General features: G+C 34.3%; 1 protein-coding gene and 1 non-coding gene across 8 annotated transcripts in view; one reads left to right on the top strand and one right to left on the bottom strand.

Moving 5' to 3' along the window:
* LOC125052273 overlaps positions 1 to 24,221 on the top strand; it is a 43,896-nt gene that overhangs the window by 9,177 nt on the left and 10,498 nt on the right. For all 7 annotated transcript variants that reach the window (XR_007117431.1, XM_047653013.1, XM_047653009.1 and 4 more), the window contains exons 2-7: positions 4,839 to 5,640; positions 18,804 to 18,896; positions 22,334 to 22,437; positions 23,057 to 23,206; positions 23,292 to 23,421; positions 23,997 to 24,111. Coding sequence is in view for 6 of the 7 variants with exons in the window: in XM_047653013.1 (XP_047508969.1) it covers positions 5,020 to 5,640; positions 18,804 to 18,896; positions 22,334 to 22,437; positions 23,057 to 23,206; positions 23,292 to 23,421; positions 23,997 to 24,111 (1,213 nt within the window). In the remaining variant the exon portion in view is untranslated. The remainder of the gene's footprint in view (positions 1 to 4,838; positions 5,641 to 18,803; positions 18,897 to 22,333; positions 22,438 to 23,056; positions 23,207 to 23,291; positions 23,422 to 23,996; positions 24,112 to 24,221) is intronic.
* Positions 21,250 to 21,321, bottom strand: Trnac-gca. Its single transcript has one exon. It is a non-coding gene; the product is annotated as a tRNA-Cys (tRNA).

The following is a 24,221-nucleotide window of genomic DNA, read 5'->3' as shown; positions in this document are numbered from 1 at the left end:
ATAGCATATGAGTAATTTGTAGCATAAGCATAAGTATAAACGTTTTTCATAATATTTGTTTAAAACAAGATCTTGGTCATATGAATACAACTAATGTGAAAGGGTTTTATAGTTTTAACCGTGAAATTTATATTCTTGATGATGTCATGTAACGAATGTCAAGGAACTAAGTGAGACACACTTTGTTTTTGAGTAAAATTAACTTTAATCGCTTGGTGAATCGAGGTCTTTTTATTACAATATATTTTTTAAAGTTTTCATTAGTAATCATAACAAATAAATGTACAGTATTTACAATGTTCTTAACCTACATAGTAATAATAATAATAATTAAAAATTAATATAAAACAAATTTTAAAAGTCTGGTCCCTGTGGCAGTGTACCTTTAACCTTGGCAGGATTTCTTGAATCCCACGACCCAAGAGTCTACTCCAAAGGGAACAAAATTGAAGTTGGACTTATGATAACTTTTGTATGGACTTTTGGAGGGACTGGATGAAAACTTTTACAGTTTTACTAGGAAATTGTTAACAAACCACTATATGTAAACTTTCAAAACAAATAATGAAAGATTGAAATTCAAACTCTAAATCAATTTTCCCCCTTAACAATCAAATTTCCCCCCTGTGGCGCGTGGGCCCTACGTTGGGAAACGGCTGTATAATGACCCCATACCCTACGCATATTTAATTCAGAGACTTACATCCCTACTATGCACTTAAAAATGTTGCGGGTGGTGGTAAGCAAGTCCAAGAACTTCTCTCGGTTTCTTTCTACCTAGGGGATATGTGCGACGGCCTTGGTTGTTTACGATATCAAGGGCCAGGAACCAGTCTGTGCCACAGATCTCCGTTATCAAAGACGTTGCGCTTACTTAATGCTGTCTCTGACAATATCGACATCTTTGTATGTTCGCAGAAGGAGTTCACAGTAGCGATATTGTATTTAATAAAAAAAAATCGACATTATCGTATCGGCTTAGTATTGTAATGATAGTGTATGTATTTTTATGAATAAATATATAAATTCTACGTTCAAGTTCATGGTAATTTATAAATTATAAGAACGTTATGGATACGCTAAGTCACGGTTATGATTTTAACTGTAAAGACAATGACCTCGACTCTGAACAATTGTTTTGCATGTTAGACGAGTTAACCGAGGATTTTTATATAATATGTAATTGAATTGTGACATTTACATACTATATTAGCTTATCTGCCCTACGATATTAAAAATTTATATCACATGCACTAATACATATAATTTATATATGTTACGCTTCATAAGGCTTAAAATATTTCGGAAATATACGGAATATAAGTATGGAAATATACTAAAATAAATAATATTTTGCAGTGTTGGCCAAGTGGGTTAACCGTTTCTATCTACGCATATAACATTAAGAAAAACATTGTGAGAATTCTGGTGTTAGACCCTAATATCGACGTGTCAGGCCCGGAAGGCTTGCACCAAAAACATGCCGAAAAAACCTATCTAAGGCCGAACAACAGTTATAGCGCCGCTGGTTTTAATACTATAATAATACTAGCTGATCGGGCAAACGTCGTTTTGCCATGTATATCATGTATAATAAAAAAATAGGGGTTGATCGTAGAGGGGTGAAAGTTAGGGGTTGTATGTATTTTTTAATGCTGTATCATAAAAAAATTAAAATTAAAAATTTTGTCTAAAAAATAAAAATTTAGGGGTGGACTACCCCTAACATTTAGGGGGATGAAAAATGTTGATGTTGGCCGATTCTCATAGATACTGGATAAGCACAAAAAATTTCATCAAAATCGGTCAAGCCGTTTCGGAGGAGTATGGCAACGAAAACTGTGACACGAGAATTTTATATATTAGATACATACTATTATACATCATATAAAATGCTATATCTACAGAATATGTTAGAAGCTATATTTTCTAAAATATATGACAATTATGGAAAACAAATGTTACAAAAAATTAAAAAAAAAACGTCATTACACTTCTTATAGATTTTACTAGTAATTTTTTGCTTATTTTTAAAAATTACTAATTTGGTATCAGATAGGCACTTAACAATGCTCTTTTAAATTTGATCAGCCCACTACCCAATACGTCAAGCTCTGGATAAGTAGTGTTTGTTCGAATGAGAGGTGCCTGAACTCCTAGGTTGGTTTTTGCAGACGGAATTTGGAAAATTCTGATGCTTTTTATTAAGATTTAAAGGTTACAGAAGGATTTTTAAGTAAAAGGCCTTGTGCCTACCGCTTCGAATTAGTTCAATAATAACTAAAACTGTAAAGTAATAACAATTTTTATCATAGCAATTACAGATAAGACATGTTTTGTATTTAAAGAAAACACTTTTTAACCGGATTAAAGTTATGTATTATTATAAATTTACAATTATTTAACACAACCACGTGACCACGCACGCTGTAAAGCACGCGAAACGTCGGTTAAATTTAAAATTATGTTAAATAATTGTAAATTTATAACAATACATAACTTTAATCCGGTTAAAAAGTGTTTTTATTAAATGTGTAAAGGTTATGTCAATAAAAGATAATACTATGTTTTGTATTGTTAATACAATAATGTTGCATCGTTGACAATTGGCCATAACAGTGAAATGTAACATTTATTGCACTTATGCTGCTGTTATTTACAACCATCTAGATAGCAACTCCTTATTTTTTTCTTCGTTATTCTTGTTGTGGCTAAAAATCTTTTACATATAAGCCTCTAACCGTGATATATTGGGGGCAAACCACATACGCGACGCCCAAAAGGGCAGTCATCGCAGACCATGGACATTCATTTTAGTGGGTGTGCTGCCGGCCTTTGGAAGGAGGATGCTCTCTTTACAAATGGTGGTCGTATCTCCCAGGTAAAACCGGGAGTCGATTCCACAGTTCGCTACCTCGTAAAAGAAAGTCTAGTTGAAGACTTCCAGCCATCAGATGATGCGGTTGGAATTTTGAGTTAATACCAACCCATACTCTTCAGAACACTCGCCATAGTTCACTTTGTAGAATACGTATAGACACGCAATGTAGAGACGCAGATCCGTAGAGAGAGGAAATCAAGCTGATCTGTATCAAGCGTAGTACCAGATAAAGCTCGGATATATAATTTTGATAAATGTAGCATCTTCAAAAGTCACGACAATCTTTTTAGAATTTTCCAGTTTGAACCTTAGCTTTTTAGATTAGTAACTGGGTAAGTATTTTGTTCCCTTTGGAGTAGAGACTCTTGGGTTCAAGTGCACAGGCGCTGATTGAAGATTTAAGTTGGCGCCTGGTACCGACGACCCCGGCTAGTGTTTTCCTCGCTCAACGAATAAGTATCGCAATGCAGCTAGGAAATGCTGCCAGCTATCAAGATACACTATCACAGAGACCATTTTAAATTTGTTTTACTTTTCAATTAATCAATTGTTCATTATTATTAAGAACTAAAATTTGTAGTTATGTATATTTGATTTTACTTCTCTATTTTAGATGTTTAGTATTTTAATTATTATTTGTTAAATTTATCGATATTGTCATGTATTTCCGAATAGATAGGTTGTAACTTATGTCGAAAATGTAAATATATGTGGTGTACTTTAATTAATAAATAGAAGAATAGTGCGTTCAACGAATAAACTTCATATAAATTAGTATTATAGATACAGTATAAAATCCTGTTCATAATATTTGCTAGGTAATAAGTAAATAGACCTATTTAGACCTCGAAGATAAAAATAAATCAGTGGCGCTACAAACATTTTAGTTCTGGGCCTCAGATTTCTGTATCTGTTTCGTCTATCTAAAAGACAAGTAGGTGTATCAGCCTCGTGTGCACACGCCGTCGACTTTTTGGGTCTCAGCCCGTTATCTCACGATGTTATCCTTCACCGTTCCAGCGAATGTTAAATGCGCACATAAAAAGAAAGCACATTGTTGCACAGCCGGGTATCGAACCAACGACCTCAGGGATGAGAGTCGCACGCTGAAGCCAACTGACCAACTCTCGGACCTCCAAGATGTGTTCGAATTTTCAGAATTAAACCACGGTTCTCAGTTCTAAAAAGTTCTAAAATTGAAAATTACACGTGTTTTAAAATGTCTTAATAATACACAATTAGGAATTACATCACCATCTGACTCAGTGACCCACTGTGACCTCACTGTATGTTAATGTTTGATAAAACTGTTCGGAATTTAATTGAGCTAAAAAACTTGTTGGTCCAAAGTTTTAGCCTTGTAAAGTTTATTATGTTTACGTGTTTACCTGTGGTTATTTTTACATACATATAGGAAGTTTTTTTTCGAGGGCGAAGTGCGTGTTTCTTGACTTTGACATCGACTTCTTTTTTTTAAATTAAAGGGTACGACCAGGCTCCAGAAGATAAACCACTCCTTGTATGGACATTGTATTCGTTTTTACAAGCGAAATTAGAGAATTATAACTGAATAAATTCAAAATTAAACGTAAATTAATAAACCTTTTTATAAATTTGACGATTATTTAAATGATCTTATCCTTGGGGTTGATTTCATCAATTTCTATTAACTTGGCGATTAAAAAGAGTGGCGGAGAGTTTCTTGCCAGCACTTCTTGCCCGCTCTACGCCCTCGACTTGCGAACTGGTATATAATAGTAAATGTAGTAAATGCTAATTTGGAATCAATTTAATATATTATCTGTTGCCGTTCATAAGTGTACTTGGTTACCTATATGAATAAAGCTATTTTGAGTTTGAGATTAATAAGACATAAACAAAACTATAGACAAAACTATAAACAAATAGGTACCGCAACAATTTAATTTGTTAATATATTTATTTCTTTTCTTTACAGATCATGCAGTGATAAAAACCTCGGAAACTACAGATACGAACGAACGATATAATCTATGTTACGTTCAGAAATGCATAGATTATAGAGAATCACCGTAATGCAGTTTTAGAACGCACAGAGTGAGAAACGAGCGAGACAGACAGCTGAGTTCGAAAATAGAACGGTCAAAAATAGAGAAAAAATGTCTGGCTCCAAGTCAGTATCGGGTGGTCATTCGGCGGATCATCACGCCGCGTGGTGGGAGGCACCATGGAAAACTATGGCTGACCTTGCAGAAGCGGTAGACGATCTCATATGTAGTTTCGACTATATGGACACAGCCATGGATAACCTAGTGATGCTTATATTCATATGGATTCTATTCTCAATAGTGTTACTTGGTATCGCGAAGTGGGCTTACGGAAAGTATGGAAAGAAAACTGAGGAAAAGGTGGAAAAAAAGATAAACGATGAACCGAAAAAGACAGCGAACGAAATCATCACTAGCGCAGATAGTGTGCTAGCGACTAGTGCTAAGATAAAGAGTGGTGCGTTCAAACCCAGCAAGCCAACGAGCTTTGTGCCAGCAACTCCGCCGGCGGTCAAGAAGCGAATGGGCCGCATGTCCCCGGGGCCAGAACAACTGTCGATGAGGAAGCATCAGAGCATCATAGTACCGACTTGCACGGGCCCAGATGCGCCGAGCGTTCAATGGGTGAATGAATTATTGACGTGGTTATATAATGATTTGGTTATTGTGAATGAACTTGTGCAGCAATGGATTGTATCCATGAACGAGTTCTCCAAGAAGTCGGTGGAAGAGGTGAGTTACTCTTGTTTTTCAGCGTTGCGTTAACTTTCGTGGTAGGTATTTTCACGTGTAGACTCATCAGGGCTTGTTATTTCTTTGAGAGTATAAACACGAACGGTTAAAGCAGTGTTGGCCTAGTGGCGTCGGCGTACGACTTCCTTGAGGGCGTAGATTCGAGCCCCAACTGTGCACCTATGGATTTTCAGTCTGTGTGCGTATTTAACATTCGCTCGAACGGTGAAGGAAAACATCGTGAGGAATCCCGCTTGCCTTAGAGCCAAAAAGTCGACGGCGTGTGTCAAGCACAGGATTGATCACCTACTTGTCTTATGTCTATTCGATTGACAAGTGATCATAAAACAGATACAAAAATCTGAGGCCTAGACCTAAAAAGGTTGTAGCGCCACTGGTTTTATTTTTTGTTTTGACTGAACTTACAAAAACTGCTGTAGGTTCGTGGTTTACTAAAAATATTTTTATTTGGGAAACTTTAATTAATCGGGCAACAAGAAGCTTTCCACAATAAGTTAATTAACTTGAAAACGGACGTATATACAATATAAAAGTTTGCGTAAGAAAATTGTCTACAAACAAAACTATCTCGCAACCTAATAAATAGGGCAGAAACACCATATGACTTCAATCAAGTTGAACGAAAATATTCTTTAAACTCATCGTATAAGAACTAATTTAATTATGCTAATGGATATTGAGCATTTGGGTCAAGTATTATGGGGATCGGCTGTATCTTGAATAAAGTCTATTCCTTAACCCAGATGAGATATACCCAGCCTATATAGTAAATAGTTCAGATTTCATCCGCATCACCTTGAGTCTTCCACGGTCCGCTTCATTGGGTATTCATTCAACTGTGAAATTGATTCCCGGCCGAGGTCTTCCCTGAATAAGACCTCCAATTGTTTAAAAAGAGACCTCATCCCAACACACTCTCTCAAACACCCCCTGGCGTCCCGTAGGTTTGAAAGAAAAGTATGGAAATCGGCCCAATTTCTAGTTTCTGTAAGAGAAACAGAAAATATTCAAACTACACACATTGTTTATTTATTGTTAATGTTTACAAAAAATATTTCAGTTAAGTTTTAAATATTTTTTTTTTTTATAATTGCTTTTAAATATAAGCATTTATACTTTCAAGGGGAAGGTGATTTAATTTTTAGAGGCAAGGTAGACAATAAGTATTGACATCATGATAATTTAACGTACATACTAAAAATACATTATTTTTATTATTACTATGTAGGTTACGAAAATTGTGAATACTGTATTTATGTATGCATATTGCATGTATAATGTATATTATATTTAATTATTATGATAACTAATAAACAATATTAATATGACATTTACATGCCTATTTTTATATGGCTGATTGTGTGGTTTTATACATGATTTATTATTTATACATATTCGCGATTTTTTAAACTATTAGGAAATTTTTACATGTTTCACGCGTAATGCGTGCTATAATATCTGTTATTTTTAACACAACTTTAACAATATTTGAAAGACAGAGACGAAAGAGTTTTTTATGAAGAGACCAATTTTTTTTTTTTCGTATACCACAGACCACGTTAAGTTCCCAGAAATTCATCAAATAAACATACGATTATATCCGACCAAAACAATGGCTAGTAACGAATTGGCAACAATACAAATACTTCCTGTATTAAAGTAGATACAAGAATGTTCTTAATTGCTTTCTTAATCTTTCTAGTTTCTAACAATCGCTATTAAAGGAAAAAGTTTAGAAATGTTTACTGAAAATTAAATATCCCTTTACTTAAACTTAAAAACACCAAATATGATCGTGATACTTGTAATATTTAAGTTATTCCTTCCATGCAACATATCCAGAATAATCCGTTAAATCGTTTAAGGCCGTATATCAAAATTTCATCATATTCAGCGGTTTGGGTGTGGAATTGTATCAAACATTTATTTACGCTTTCACTATTATAACTTAGCGTTGTGGCTACACTTGTAAAACTTTCATACATCAAAATGATTTTGAATCTATAAAATAAGTTCTGTAGAATTCTTTTTATTTTAGTCAGTTTAATTCATTCTTAAGATTCAGTTAACAAAAATTCGTTTGACAAGAAGAGTATTTTCATAAACAAAATAAGCCTTTATTTCTGTAATCATATTGTCTCTGGAAAACTCCTTCTTCAACATTGACGAGGTAGAGAGTTGATCTGCCCTTCGTTATTGTGTTCTACCCCGGCTACCGTTATCTCGTCCTACCAACGCCTCACCTGCCTTCCCTGGCTTCTCTTTCCATCCATATCCACTCTGTTACCTTCTTTCTCTTTTTTACCGTGTCCTGCACATTGCCATTTCAGTCTATTACATATATTTTTGCATTTTTAATTTTGATTTACTATTTATCGTAAGTCGTAACATAACATTGTCAATCTTTTTCACTCCTACAATGCTTCGTTCCAAGTAATTTTGGCACTCATTTTATTTTATAAGGATGCAGCCAGCTGGGTACGCAATAAATATTAGTAGAATGAGCGTAGTTTTTGTTGTAGTACGAATCTAACTTCACTTCTCCCTTCCGTTTCATATATTTATAAAGTTTTGAATCGATAGTGGAAATATTGTTTTTAAGAAAGTGGTTAAAGATGAAAAGGCCTGATGAATATACTGCACCATATATATACATAATAATTTAGTTAGCTGCTGCATTGTTTTTTATTACACCATGCGCCTATTTTATTCTAGTACAGTATTATTTTTTATTCTAGGTACATGGTCTTTACATATCATTATCAAAATATTGTAAAAACTATTTTGAAAGAGTAAGTATGGAGTTTCTTGCCCATTTTTCTCGATATGAAACTACCTTTTGGAAGGGGCAACTAGGGTCATTTTTTATATTTTTAACTTCTAATTTTGACTTTAAAAAGTACCTTTTTAATAGGCCTAATTGAAATAAAAATAAGAATTTCTCAAAAAGAGAAAAAGCGTTGGGCGACGAAGTACTTTTTGGTTAGCTTATCTGTAGGTTGCGTTTTGTATGATGTGAAGTCATAAAACATATTATATATATAAACTTATTAAACACAGCGCATTATGTGCATTTCAACCTGCCCACTTAACAATGTAAACAATTATATCATCCATGTAAACAATGTTTAACAAGAAACAAGTTGTGTATATAAAATCAAATGTATGCCTGTCTGCCTCGTGTACGAGTATCACATTTAATTTCACAGTCAACACGCGACCATGCTTACGACTAACGACCACGAAATGTGACAGTTAGATAATTTAATTTTTTTAGATGATAAATATTTTATTTCCAACACACACATATACTTCTTATTCTTAACTTAAAAAAACTTTTCTTTAGTATAGTAATAATAATAAAATAATTGAAATTAAAACGATTTTAAATTAATTTAGATTTTTTCAAATTGTGGTAAAGTAAAATTTGTCGGAGAATATAAGCCGACATCTTTAAAAACGATGTCTACTTTGACATGGAAAGTATATATCTTTATCGAAAACATATATACCAAGTTCTCAAAGGTAGCTTATAGTTTAAAGAATATATTTATTATTATTTTTATGGTTATGAGTGAAATCTGTAGAAGCTAGACGCTACGTCTTGTTTCATTATGGACACATTCCACACACTACAAATGACGTAAAATTGTTTGGTTTACGTAAATATTATCGAGTAAAGGCCAAGTGGCTTCAGTGACAGCGACGCGAATCCCCGAGGTCATAGGTTCGGTCTAAAACTCAGAAATAGACACAGTGTGTCAGGCACAGGAGGCTGATCACCTATTTGCCTCATAGATTAAGAGAGAGATTATTATGTTTCATGATCATGAAACAGATAAAGAAATCTGAGGCTGTAACGTCACTTACCGTAAATACTATAAATTTAATCGAGTGATTTGCTAGTCAACAGTTTTTAAATTAAAATGACATGACGGTGACATAAGCTATGACGTCACGCTCCGTCATCCGTTGTCGAAGTCGTGTCATTGGTCTATTTATAATGCATCACTCATGATGTATCTTGGTGAAGAAGAAATTAAGATCAGTTGATCATAATATTCGTTTTATCCAGAAAATACTATGTACTTTTGATTTGTATTTATTCACTCTGCACGTAAAAACAAAAATATCAATATTATTTAGTGTGTTACATATCCATTGCACTCCCTTTGCCACGGGTATGCAATATGTACCTGTACCCCTCTGACGCAACACCATTATAAAAGGAAGCGAACAACATACACCAACAGCTTTTATCGGATACCTCATAACGGACCATTCAAATTTTAATATTTAATTAAGTTTCAATTATTGTAGTAGTAATTAATAATTTAAATATATTTTGGTATTCACCTCTGGCCCTCACTTAATTAGTGCAACGTGTTAATAAGCAATCTCTTCCAGACAGTATTGTATGATAAAGAAATTCTAAAATATTTACATACAAAAAATATTTCGATTTCCGGTCGTTTGATTATAAAATTTGTCTTTTTCTTTATAAATGTAAGGTTTGTATATATTCATAATCAAATAAAAACAAGGTAGACCTTATTCATGCCTATTTCGATTCTTTTTCTTATAAATTGGCTGACAATAGAATTTATTTATCTTCTTTTAAAGCACAAAAACAAAGAAGATTACATTTTCCATTTCACTACAACAACCATCAAAACTGAGTAAACGCGGGAATTTAGGTCGATTGGCGGGAGATTTAAATTTAGAACGCGATTCAGATTCGTGTTAAAAAAGAGGTTTTATTTGTTTGTTTATGATTTTTTTCATTCGTTTGACGTTAGAAAGAAATGAATAAAAATATGTTTTGTTCTGAAAACCACATTTATCGGATAAAAGAGAATTGTATACCATACATAAATGAATTAAAAATGTTATAAATAAATAGGAACATGTTTAGGATATGTCTAATCATAATTTTTTATAGTCTGTGCTCATACATACTTATTCACGTAAAAAAATACCGATTCGAAAGGTAGTTTGTTATATAAAAACGTGGTAAAAATACTTTTTACCACGTTTTGAAAAATACTTTTAAATTAAGTCATTCATCTTACAATTACATACACTCACGTAGCCGGAGCATTTAGTTTTAAGCCAGAATCATGTTGATTCCACTAAAGGGTAACTTCATTCAGAAAGAGTTCTCTAAGTCAAATCAGACTACTTAACTGATTTAAAAATACAATCGTATTTGTTAAATTGATCCATTAAGTGAGTGATATTATTATTTTTTGCTTATTTTATTATTTCCATATTAACACACATTATTTAGTTAGTTTTTCAAAATGAATAATAATTGCAAGCTGAGAAATAAGATTATATAAAGTACTATTTTTTAAATCCATTTTTAACGGATATTTAAGTTTCAAGTTCCAAAGACAATATTTTAAATGTAGAGTTCGAATGCGAGACGACATTTGTGTCACGACGATGTCTGCGGCGTTTGTTGTCATGGTTACAATGTGCATAACTATGTGCAGCATCAATTGGTAACTATGGTGACAAATATCTTTAGTCCACGTTTATAGTATGGACAGCGGTTTTAGGCCTTTCGGCGTCTATAGACAGTGACAGACACAACAGTAGCGCTAAATATGACTGCATGAAAACCAAACACATTTCTGACATACAGATGTCACACTTTGCGCTCAGTCTCGACTCTGATCCGAAGTGCCCTGTAATTAAAAAAAAGGGTGCGTGTACTTATGTACGCGCGTAAGAAGTTATACTTCTTTGGCATTATTAAAAATAGTTTTTGATTGCATGCAAATAATTAATTACAATTAAATAATCAAAGACTGGAAAAGGAGTCATTATAGTCAATGAAGTTCAGTTTACATTTGAAAAATTAAATAAATAAATATTTATTATTACTCTCTTACATTAAGTGTAACATAAATTCTATTATTATTCAAATGTAGTTTTTAAATTATGCCCAATGCCGTAGCATCTTCCGTGGGCAACTTCATTCTGTTAATTTTGTGTCACGGTGCGCGCGCATTGTAAAATTTCACTCCCATCATTTTTTCATAACGCGCCTAAAGAAGTATAACTTCAAAAAAAATACTGGGAGTTTAAAAAAAAACTGAAACCTTACATTAGTTAAATTACATATATATATTTTAGTAAATAAGTAGAAGCGTAAACACAATGTTAGCATTTATTACATTTGAAGCCAAAATGAGCCATATTTTTTACCATATTAACATTCTCGTTTCCAATAATGTTCCATAACATAAGTGTCATCTAAATTTATGAACCCTTAGATAAGCCAAGTTAGTTTGTAAGCGTCGCAATCCCACTACCCGTAACTTTGTTAGTTATCATATTTTGAACCATTAAAGTCAGTTGTTACCATAATTTTATCATATTTTATTCTGTGCAATTTGTATCTCGAAAATATAAGATGTATTACGAGAATAATACTGCTCTACGAGTAGTAATAATACAGTGTAAAAAAACATGGCATTGATAGTTTTTATTCGCTAAACCTGTGCTGCTGCCAATAACCCCTGACTGGCGATGTGCCACATGACAACGATTGACTTCTATCAGATCAAAACAGATAATAATAATACGCTTGCTTTACATCTGTGTTCACTGTAGAGTTGCCAGTTGCGAAATAACCAGTCAGGTCCAGCAGTTTAAGATGATTTCACCGACATAATAATAACATAGTAATTTTATCAGCATCACGTTGATAGCTGGAATTCTTCACGGTCCGCTTCAGACACTTTCTCTTGCGAAATGTGGAATCAACTCCCGGTGGGGAGGGTGTTCCCTTGGAGTTACGTCCTCCAATTGTTTAAAGAAAGAGGATACTTCTTCCTCAAAGGCCGGCAACGCACCCACTAAGTGTGTGGTGTGTGGTGTCCATGGGCTGCGATGACTACCCTTTGTATTAAGCAAGTTACGCTTAAGCTGGAAGTGCTAGGTTTGATTCCGGAGAGAACTATATTGTTTTCGTATTAGTTGGCATATGTACACTATTTTATTTCTTCTACACGTTTGATTTTATCCAACAGATTGTTATGACCTTGGAGACTAACGTCAGTTTCTAAAAGAGTCTATATATATTCATTTCAATAGATAATTTATCGCTTAAAAAGTTTTGCGGATTTAATACGGTCTGTTACACGTAATAAATGGTTGGACATTCATCTTTATCGCTTCACTCACGAATTGTGACATCATCCTTTGATAAATCAACGTCTTAGTAATCAGTGTTTGTGTGCGATACTGTGTCAAATGCTGAGTTAAAATTTTATTTTTTATACCCTGCAATGCTTCTGGTCCATTAAAAAAGGATAAATAAAATCAGGATCGCTTTTGGAATGCCCAGGCCTCGAATAGCACTGGAATAACCTAATTATAACTAGATAATATTTATAGCATATGATAAAGCCCGGTTCGGCATGCCTTGGCGAACCCCGAGGTTCGCCCCGAACGCCCATCTTAAGGGTGTGTGGAGGTTTGAGGTGTTTTTAGTGGTAGCGTTACCCAGATATCAGAGGGAGTGTAGACCCAGCCAAAGGGCGGGCCTGCGTCTGCGCATTTTCATCTCATTTACAATAAAATAAAGTACCTATTCTAAATTATGAAATATTTTTAAATTGATTCTGAAGTGTTTTAGGTTCCTTACGAAAATTCAGTACTGTGTGTGAATCAGTGTCGATAATACCCTATCATAATAACTAAATCACTAAATTTGTCGTTACGTTCTCTCAAATTGTATTTTCGCTGTGTTAAAAAGAGATAGATTATATTTTTTATAAAGAATACATTTTCATACAAAATAGTTGTTTGTACCAAGACGGAATTGTGAATGTGTATATTATTCCGTATGATTAAGCTCGCTTGTCAACAGCCACAGATGTGTGGCAATATTTAATGAGAAACGAGAGTCGAATCGTGCTAATCGTGTTCAGTTACCATTAGGAGGTTGTGTTGCGTATCACATGACCGCAGGAAATGTTGCACTCGGCTTATGTAATTCTTGCGTGTGCAGCCTATAAACAGTAATATTATTTATATACACCCATTTCATACATATACCAGGTTTTTATTTATAACTGAAGTTTCGAAATTATCGAAAAATTGCCATAAAAACTGAAAAAAATAATAAGAAATTTTAGTAAGCTTTAAAAAAAAATATAAATAAGAATATTCTTGCAACATCATACAACTTTCGAAAATTAGCGTGCCCCAAAAATGCGTCAAAAACGCCTGCTTTAAACTACTAAATTTTTCTACTAAGGTAGTAAATTGTCAAGCATTTGCTCATTTCTTGTCTTGAATATTGCGTTACCAAAAATCCAAATTTTACCTATTTTTGATAACACGTCTAACTTTTATCTTGCTGTTACTATTTTGAGGCGTTTCAGTACTATCTCTTTACATTAGTCACCCGACATACCAAAATAAATCCTATTTCTCTTTATCTTCTTAAAAAATATTGTGCATTAAATATAATAAATAAATATATTTGTGTGTAGTCGTAAAAAAAGGGTGAGTGTACTTATGTACGCGCGTTAGAAGTTATACTTCTTTGGCATTATTAAAAATAGTTTTTGATTGCATGAAAATAATTAATTACAATTAAATATTGAATTGAAAAATTAAATAAATAAATATTTATTATTATTTTCTTACTTTAAGTGTAACATAAATTCTATTATTATTCGAATGTTGTTTTTAAATTATGTCCAATGCCGTAGCATCTTCCGAGGGCAACTTCATACTGTTAGTTTTGTGTCACGGTGCGCGCGCATAGTAAAATTTCACTCTCATCAATTTTTCATAACGCGCCTAAAGAAGTATAACTTCAAAAATTAAAAAGTTTTGTCCCTGTGGCAGTGTACGTTTAACGCTGGCCGAATTTCCTCGCTGTATTGCGATACGTATTCGTTGAGCGAGGAAAGCACCAGCTCTGATGTACTATCATCTACCAGAAGCCCACTTAAATCTTTAATTAGCGCCTATGCTCGCCACGGCCCAAGAGTCTCTACTCCAAAGTAGAAAGACTTATATTTAAGCCGTTTATTACTTTCAACTAATATGTCTAAAGTAGGCAAAAGCTTAAAATCTGAAATACGTATACAGGGTTATAACACCACCGTATGTAATTCCGAGTGTATGAATTGTGTCGTAAAATAAAATTACGTATCTCCCAAACGTTTAGCTAGAACATTGAAGTTTATCGGTTGGCTATGTGTGCTATTTTCGTTGTTGCGATGTTTCTAACCACAGAAAACGTGGTATGTGTCATGTTTATTTATTAACTATATCTTTATTGAGATCAGTGTTGGTCTAGTGGCTTCAGCGTGCGACTCTCATCCCTGAGGTCGTAGGTTCGATCCCCGGCTGTGCACCAATGGACTTTCTTTCTATGTGCGCATTTAACATTCGCTCGAACGGTGAACGAAAACATCGTGAGGAAACCGACACGTCTTAGACCCAAAAAGTCGACGGCGTGTGTCAGGCACTGGAGGCTGATCACCTACTTGCGTATTAAATTGAAAAATGATCATGAAACAGATTCAGAAGGGGTGTATGTTGTAGCGCCACTGATTATTATTATTATTATCTTTATTGAGAGCAGTATTGGCCTAGTGGCTTCAGCGCTACAGAAGGAGACAGCAGAACGAGAGAGGAAGCGCTCTAGAACGAATCCTAGGGTTAGAAGACGCGGAGTGAATAGGAGAAGATATGCCCACCTCCTACATATAATACACTACATAGGAGGTAGTATACACTGTGTATACTGCACCGGAGGTAGGTAGAATGCGAGAGCGAACCCAGCTATCTTGAGGTCGTAGGTTCGATCCGCGGCTGTGCGCCAATGGAGTTTTCTGTGCGCATATAACACACGCTCGTTTGGTGACCTTGCCTTAGACTGAAAATGTCGACATCAGTCAGGCACAGGAGGCTGATCACCTACTTGCCTATTACATCTCTTTCGACTCATTCTAGAAAATTGTAGTTACGCTGTTTGTCCTTTCAAAAGAACGCGTTTTGACCAAAACTCACCGATATCCAGATCGAGCATTCTGATAAACGATCTAGGTCTGGATAATAGTTGCTCCGCTCACACTTTGAAATCAATATTTCATTAGTTTTTATAATTTCATTTTTTAGTTTAATTTTTTGTTATATCTTCGTGTATATGTGCTTGTCACATTAAATCTTGTATTTTATTTTACTTGAACCAATGTATCAGTGTTCCGAGCGTTGGTGAGCTTTGAAAAAAAAAGCTTAACTTAACAGTGCATTATTAAGGCCCCTTATCCTCTGATATGTATAAAAGCTCTATATTCGTTTATCAATGAACCCATTCATAAACAATAACAAAATGTATCTGCCATCGACTTATTAATTTCTCACATCTGGCTTCACGCCAGACTACCACTTAAACCTCTTGATGCAGTATCCACTAGACGTCAGCTGTTTTAGCCATTTTAAAAAGGCAATATTTTATCGTATCGCTTTTGTTCTTGGTTCATGTCGACATAGGCCTCTTCCCTAATTTCCAGTAAGCCCCGCGCTTTGCATCCAACGCCTTCCATCCATCACCAGGTCATCTGTCACGTTACCAGGACCAATGGTTGTCGGGAGATCTCTGCCGGGCATTCTTAGCCCTGCCCCGCCGTTTCTCTGTCCGCTAGACAGGACTAACAAGGCTGCCGGGTACTAGTATTGTTGTACTGTTCAGTTGGTATGTAGCCAATACTCATGGATGGGTCATGTATGGAATGGAAAATAAAAATGAAAAAGTTAAGTGGTAAAGCGTGATTTTTTATCCTACCTCTGGCTGTGTAAATCAATTTATCATTGTTATTGAAAACATCGTGCCAAGCTACAATATTTGACACAAAATGAACGACTTGTAGCAGAGAAGACTAATCACTTTGCTTAAAAAAACTTGACCAATAAAACAGACGAGAGATTAAACAATAAGATTTCATAGATATTGCTTATGTATGAACACAGGTTCTAACACAAGATTCGATCAAAGATTACTATTAATACTACTTCCGTCTTATGGTAAAAGCTTGTAAGCGCTTATAACTTTTGGAAATTAGAAAAAATAATAAATATCCTTCTAGTCAATGCTATTTAGGCATACCTTGAACTAATGACTAAACGTTGTAAAAAAATCTCTATGCACGACATACAACGTCTATGTAGTGTGGAGTGTGGACTCAGTTTCTGCACTTAGACACCCATTTGGGCCATTATGCGTTATAATAACAGCCTTTAATTCAGAGATACATTTACATTTAAACGTTCTATTTCAATATTCTTTTAGGTATCTGTGTGCCCTTTTTGGAAAAGGTCTCCCAAATTCCTTTTTTGCTCCACTTTTCTGTTCCTCTTGCCATGTGCCCCGCCCATTTCCACTTGTTTTATTTTTATTGTAATTCTTTCGTTATTTTGTCTATTGTTTTCTTCCCTATCATACATTGTTCCCTTGATCTTTGACACACCTGTCGCCTTATATGCTGCGCTTTAGTGGGCGCCCAAGTTTGAGATCCATATGTTACTACAGGGACTATACATTGTGCGTTTAGTTCTGGCTAATTAAGCCAGTCTAGCTCCTTCCAGAAGCTCAAAATACAGCGCCTATACAGTGTGATATTTTAATCTAATTTTGATAGATATAGTAGCCGCCGTTGGTACAGGTTTTTGGATTTACTACTAATTTAAAGCTATAAATTTTCATTTCTGTTCCTGGCATCCGTTATAAGTATAATCTAATCCTACGCAGATAAAACAATGTTTTACCTTATATGTGGGTTATTTGGATTAACATTATCCTCATAGTAATTAAAAATAACTTGCTCCCATAGTTCAACATTATGATTCTTCCTTAATAGCCCCTATGACATACTAAGACTTTAGCACATGGGATTTGTCTAGACTTATAGCCAGACTGAGATTACCTATTTCTTTAGAAGCCACTAAAGTCAATTGATTTCACCTTAACCTTCGAGGTCAAATCAGGTCAAGTGGAGTCTTTGGGTAAAGAATGTGTCACTAATTTAATAGGTTTTTGTGTGTCACGTGTCTATAGTTTATATATATATATATACATTATACATAAGTAGTTTATTTTATTTTGTTTTTTCGTATATGACTTCGTTTGAAATGATTTATTGCAGAAGTCTTTGCCGTTATTAAATAATACTAGGTTTTATGTTTAATTAACTCAAACTCAAAATATCTTTATTCATATAGGTAAACAAGTACACTTATGAACGTCAAAAAAGTTAAATTCATTCTAAATTTACATTTACTACCAGTTCGCAAGTCAAGGACGTAGAGCGGGCAAGAAGATCTGGCAAGAAACTTTCCGCCACTCTTTTTAATTATTAAGTTTTGAGTCAAATCAATCCCAAGGATTAGGATCATTTAAGTATTCGGTCAAATTTATATTTTTGCTAAATTATTACAGTACATATTATAAACCTTGATTGCCATATAAATGTTTTCCTATACAATTTGCGGATTTTTTTTTTGCATAACCAATGTTGTATAATGTAGAAAACAATATTGGGTGTTTATCATAACGTAATAAATAATCATTAATAATATATGTATTTGAATATTTGAATTTTTATTATAGGACTTGGATTGAACACGTTTTTATTTATTTCTTATTTCTTACTTAAAAGAATTCTATGTCAAAACCTCTTGTTAAAGAACGATTTTTAAGTATTACTTTTTACTTTACAGTGAATTTTATATATAACTAGATGAACTCGTGAACTTCGTATCACCTACATACATCGTACATATTATATTTGTGTCATAACGTAATACAACATTTTTAAAACAGACCAAAGAGAGCCTCAAACTACAGCCATGAAACACATTTCTGAAGGCACCTAATAGGAACAGAATTTATTGAAAAATTAAATTGTAATTTTTAGTATTTTTCTTTACTTCTTATTTATGTTTCACGTATAAACCTTCTCTGGACTTCCACAAATAATTCAAGACCAAAATTAGTTCGAGTTTTAGCGAGACTAATTCAATTAATTTATCTATAAGTTATATTTTAACTATAATTTAACTATAAGTTATATTTTATAACTAAATAATTGATAATATGATTGTTTCAGCAAGGTATCGGTGTGGAATTGGTGCGTGCTTTGGATAGTCATCCCCCATCCATCTCCAATGTGTTTTGCGAGTGCGACTCCAAAGATGATGTTGTAAGTAACATTTTATCTACTATAAGTTTGACAAAGACGGTGCAAAATGTCTGCGTCAAACATTTAAATTAAAACATAATTTCATTTTGGTTGTATTTATCGCATTCCTAAAGCTCACATAAATTAGGTACAATATATATACGGAATACTTAATATATACAAGGTTCAAATATTTACGAAAGGAAAAATCAATAAAAATTAATTAAAACATTCAAATAAGTAATACCTAACTCTGGCTGTGTTGTGTGATGGTATGAAAGTGAGGGTATGTATGTCAGGTGAGCTGGTTTAGCGCTATGGATATTCTTAATACTTCTTTTAAGCTTCCGCGTTAGCTTAAACAAGTCAAGGCTTTAATAGTGGTCGTTGTATCTCCGGGCTGCGCGATACCAAATGGTTTTTGCATAGTTGGTGTTGATGTAAAGAACGTAAAACAAAGCATGATTATTTATTTAGCTAGTAAAACGCCCTATGTCTTAAATAATTCTAAAACATTCTGTCTAAATGCTAAATCAGAATTTATGTAATCTCGCCAGTGAATAATATATCTATCTCTATAGGCTATCTCGCTCCTACAACTTACTAATGAAAATATTGATTTATTTTTCAACAATCTTTCTGCTTATTGTAGTAGTGTTAGTCTTAATGAGGTTAAGTTTCTACTTAGTTTTGGCCGTGCTTTTTTTTCTTGCTAGTTCGAAATATAATTGACGTGCGTGTGTATATAATTTGTGACATATTTTCTTTCTTTAACATGTTGTTTTAGGTCATTAAAAAATCATATTTTATTATACTTAGGTAAACTAAGGATTGTCGTTTAGCAAGTAGTAGTTTCAACATCGGACGTCAAGGCAGATTACAAAATACCATCCGTATCACTTCGATGTCCGTTATTCCACAACTGAGTGTCTTTTAAGGGAGTCTTGCCGCGCACCACCACTATATATAACCAGCCACTAAAGTATTTCCGAACCAATTCAACTTAGCGTCCTTCGAGAAAAAAGCGTACCAATTCCAAAAAGGCCGGCAGCGCGCTTGCGAGCCTTCTAGCAAGTGTGAGTGTCCATGGGCGGCGGTATCACTTAACATCAGATGGTCCTTCTGCGCGTTTGCCTCCTGTAACATAAAAAAATTGACAGGAATTAACTTAAAGGATGTATCAAATTGTATTTGATCCACTTGTCATATTTTTTATACCTCATGTCTATGGCTTCACTGAGAGTAACTAATTTACTAAAAAGGATATTTAACATAAGGAAGTGTCCAATAACGCCCGAACCCAATAACCTATCTCAATAATCCACCATCTGAGATAGTAATCTTAATCCAAATGTTGTAACCAGTGTGCCAATAACCAATCGAAGGATTGTAATAGCCATCTGTCGATACAAGCTATCCATGCGAGGTCGTGTCGGTGTCTGTGGATAGACCTTTGTATGAAAATGACAGTTGACGAAAGCTCGTTTTCAACAGTTAATTATTTTAACAGATTTAACTTACACCAGTTTTTTAAATAATAAAAAAAACTGTTTGTTATGTTTTAAACATACACATGTATATTTTAATGTTATATGTACGGTTTTATTTACTTTATTTGGTTTACATTGATTATCAAATATGAATGAAAACTCGGTAAAATGGAACGACACAGAGCATTTTATCCGTCCAAAAATGGATTGTCTTCGTAGGGTTTGGTTATTGGGATGCAGATAAGAGATCAATCGACTGTCACGGTCTGTTTTCAATCTGAGATTGTGGATTCATTATTGGGTTCGGTCGTAAGACTACTTACAGTTTCTATTAAGGGGAAGTCACTCTGTTCTTGATTTCTATTTACTAATCATATAACCATTTGTCGTATAAGCCACATTCTTAATCGAATCGAGTGCAACAAAACAAATCGCTTACATCCGGTAATCTATTTAAATTGAATTGAACATATTGGATAGCCTTTAGCGCGACTTCTATTGGATAAAATTCTACGATTACAGTTGTACTCAGAGTCCTTGATTAAGAGTCAAAGTTCCCTTGTTACTAAGTAACATTCTCAATATATGTTTTGATTGATAGTGTTTATTTAATATTGGCACTATTTGCCTTTAATAAGGTTATTTTATGTGATTAGTGAATATTTATAATATGATTGATGAATTATTTTTTCATTTCCTGAAAGAATTGTAATGAAACAAATTAAGGATTACAAAATGTATTTGATTGTTTAATGTAAACATTTTAATATAAAAAATTACGGGCATCGATTAGTCAGGCAATTTAAGAGCGAAAACAAAAAACAAGTTGCCGTATAGTATACGAAAAGAAAGTAATCAAAAATGTAAAAAATATATTTCACCTTAGGGGACACCCGGGTTTGAACCGGGGGCCTATCGATCTGCAGTCGATTGCTCTACCACTGAGCTATATCCCCGTTGTAATATCCTTTGAAATATCTTATCATATTTCAAAATATTACTGCGTGGGTAGTCCACAAATATACCATTTTAAATCTTATTCAATTGGGTTTCGGTTCAGAATTAAATGCAGATATAGCAATGACTCAGATGTGCATTCCAAAGTAAAATCTTGCCTTTTATGTCTGTCTCATTTGCATAATTTATTGACTAGTTAGGAGTAGAGCAGTGTTGGCCTAGTAGCTTCAGCGTGCGAATTTCATTCCTGTAGTCGCAGGTTCGATCCCTGGCTGTGCACCAATGGACTTCATTTCTATGTGCGCATTTAACATTCGCTCAAACGCTGAAGGAAAACATCGTGAGGAGTCGACGGCGTGTGTCAGGCACAGGAGGCTGATCACCTACTTGCCTATTAGATTGACAAATGATCGTGAAACAGATTTAGAAATCTGAGGTCCAATTAGGGTTGTAGCGCCACTGATTTATTTTTAATTAGGAGTAATGCTTTCGTGCCTTATTTGGGAGGTACATTCAAAAATGTCATTAGATCGTTAAGACCTTCGTATATAAATGTAAAACTATAGGATATATGTATAAATATATTTTTTTATTTATAAAAGCCAAAGCTCGGCACACATTGGTACAAAAATAATAAAGTACAAAATCTAATGTCAAAATCACTTATACGGAAACATAACATACACGAAAAGATGAAATACTAAAAAAATAATTCTTTTAGTTTTTAACTAAAAGAAAAAATAATTTCAAAGTATGAGGGGACTACTACAATACAGGCCTAGCTAATTTATCACAATGCCCAATCTGGATATCGGTGAATTTCGACAAAAAGCCTTCTTCTGAAAGGGACAAATGGGATGATAGGATGCCTGGTGTATCTAGAGGATACACGAAATGGAAATTTCGTTAAAAGATTGGGGGCAATCAACCTGATTGATATAATAACTACCAATACCAATTTACATAGTTTATCTTTCTCTTTAGGACTGATATTTATACATTCATTTTCAGACGATCACTTGTGACTGCGAGGCCACACCAGCCTTCCAGCTTAAAGCTTTCAGCCAGAAAGGGGAGAAGGTGGAAGTCTCCCACTATCGCGTCAATGTTAACAGGTAACTTCTAAATCGTTTTTTTTTTAATTTGGAGTAGAGACTCTTGGGCCGTGGGGTTCAAGTGCACAGGCGCTAATTAAAGATTTAAGTTCCGCAACGAAGAAGTATCGCAATACCACGAGGAAATGCCAGAATCAAATATGCACTACCACATCATTTTTAAATGTGTTTTAATTATTATTTCTATGTAGTTAGTGAATATAGTCCTTGAAAGCCTTATCCATTAAGTACCTGCTTATGTAAAGTCTACTAAGCGATAAGTGGACTTTTAGTTGTAGTAGACATTATCAAGTTATTTAATTGCCCAACATACTTGTAGCGTTTACGATAAGCTAAGTATTCCAACTAATAAGACAAGAAAATTTTTACGTTTGGACATTGTTATAAAATTAAATGCCAACTGTTACAAAATTCGTTTGGATCGATCAATTCTTAAAAGGCCGGCAAGAGCGTATCAATTCTTAAAAGGCCGGCAACGCACTCGCGAGCCCTCTAGCATTGATTGTTTTCATGTGTATCACTTAATATCAGATGAGCCTCTTGTTCTATAAAAAACCCATGAATCACACCCGTAACCACTAAACCAAAACTTCTATTCTTATATTATATATAATTTCAGATTTCGTGCCCGATTACATATTACTTGTATCACGGAGAAACTGATTGGTGAATTGAAGTGTGATGGATGGCCTGAAGTCAAAATTGCGCTTGCGCCGGTCGGACCTCTGAAACCAAATGCAGCCGAGTCTGACCTGCAACAACTGGTCAGGTATTATCAGTCCAAAGTGTGATTTTTCACCAAGATAAGTTGAACTTTAAAATATGTAAAATTAACTTATATTCTATTTTTTCAGCGATATAATAGTGAACGCCCTCCGCAGCACGAATCTCAAGTTCAACTTGTCCCCATACCCCACGTGCCCCAGATTGAGGCGGTACCTCCCCGAGTCCACCACAAGACTGCCGGTACATTATGACTCCATGGTATGTCACATTTAATTATTGTGAAGATAAGTAAAATTTATTAGTTAAATGATTTTTTAAACGAATTACCAAGCAAATATGACGACTCAGGGTGTGAATTGTTAAAAGCCCTCTGGCATTGAGTGTCCATGGGCGGCGGTATCACTTAACGTCAGGTGAGCCTCCTGCCCGTTTGCCTGCGATTACATTAAAAAAAACAGGGAGTAATCTCCAATCACCGTACATTGTCAAACATATAAGATTTAATACAGATAATAGTTTGATAGCTATAGTAGATTTAATAATTACGTGTTTTTTTTTGTTGACAAATATTATCTATATATTATATTAATTAATAATATTTGTCATTTAACTCGGTCTAAACTCATTGTCCCTTTCAGTTTAACTATGTTTACGCTGTGATGAAAAGAGACAGTATTGTATTATCACTGTTTCTATGTACCTATTTGATTTCGCTGGTTTTGTCCGCATGTTGTACAACACAGATTTTCATATTTTTGTATATATGTTTGTTTTTTGTACCATGTGTTTGTCCTTTTTTTTTAATCATGGATTTCTAAACGGTATTATTACAGCTCCAACAAGACAGGCATATGTACACATCGACGCCCAACTCAACTGCGGGCTGTATTCAACTGCTGGGCGACAAACGGTTGTTGGTGAAAGTAGTCAGCGCGAAAGATTTGGGAGGTAATTTTATAAATAAGTTATGGGAAATAAAACTGGGGCACGACCATCCTTTTCTCGAAGCAGTTCAGGCCATTTTCGACCCCCTATTACTTCGTTGTGGATAAAACTAG

This window comes from Pieris napi, chromosome 9, assembly GCF_905475465.1.
Source record: "Pieris napi chromosome 9, ilPieNapi1.2, whole genome shotgun sequence".
NCBI lineage: Eukaryota > Metazoa > Arthropoda > Insecta > Lepidoptera > Pieridae > Pieris > Pieris napi.
Note: the sequence above shows the minus strand (reverse complement) of the source record. Positions and strands in the feature narration are given on the sequence as shown.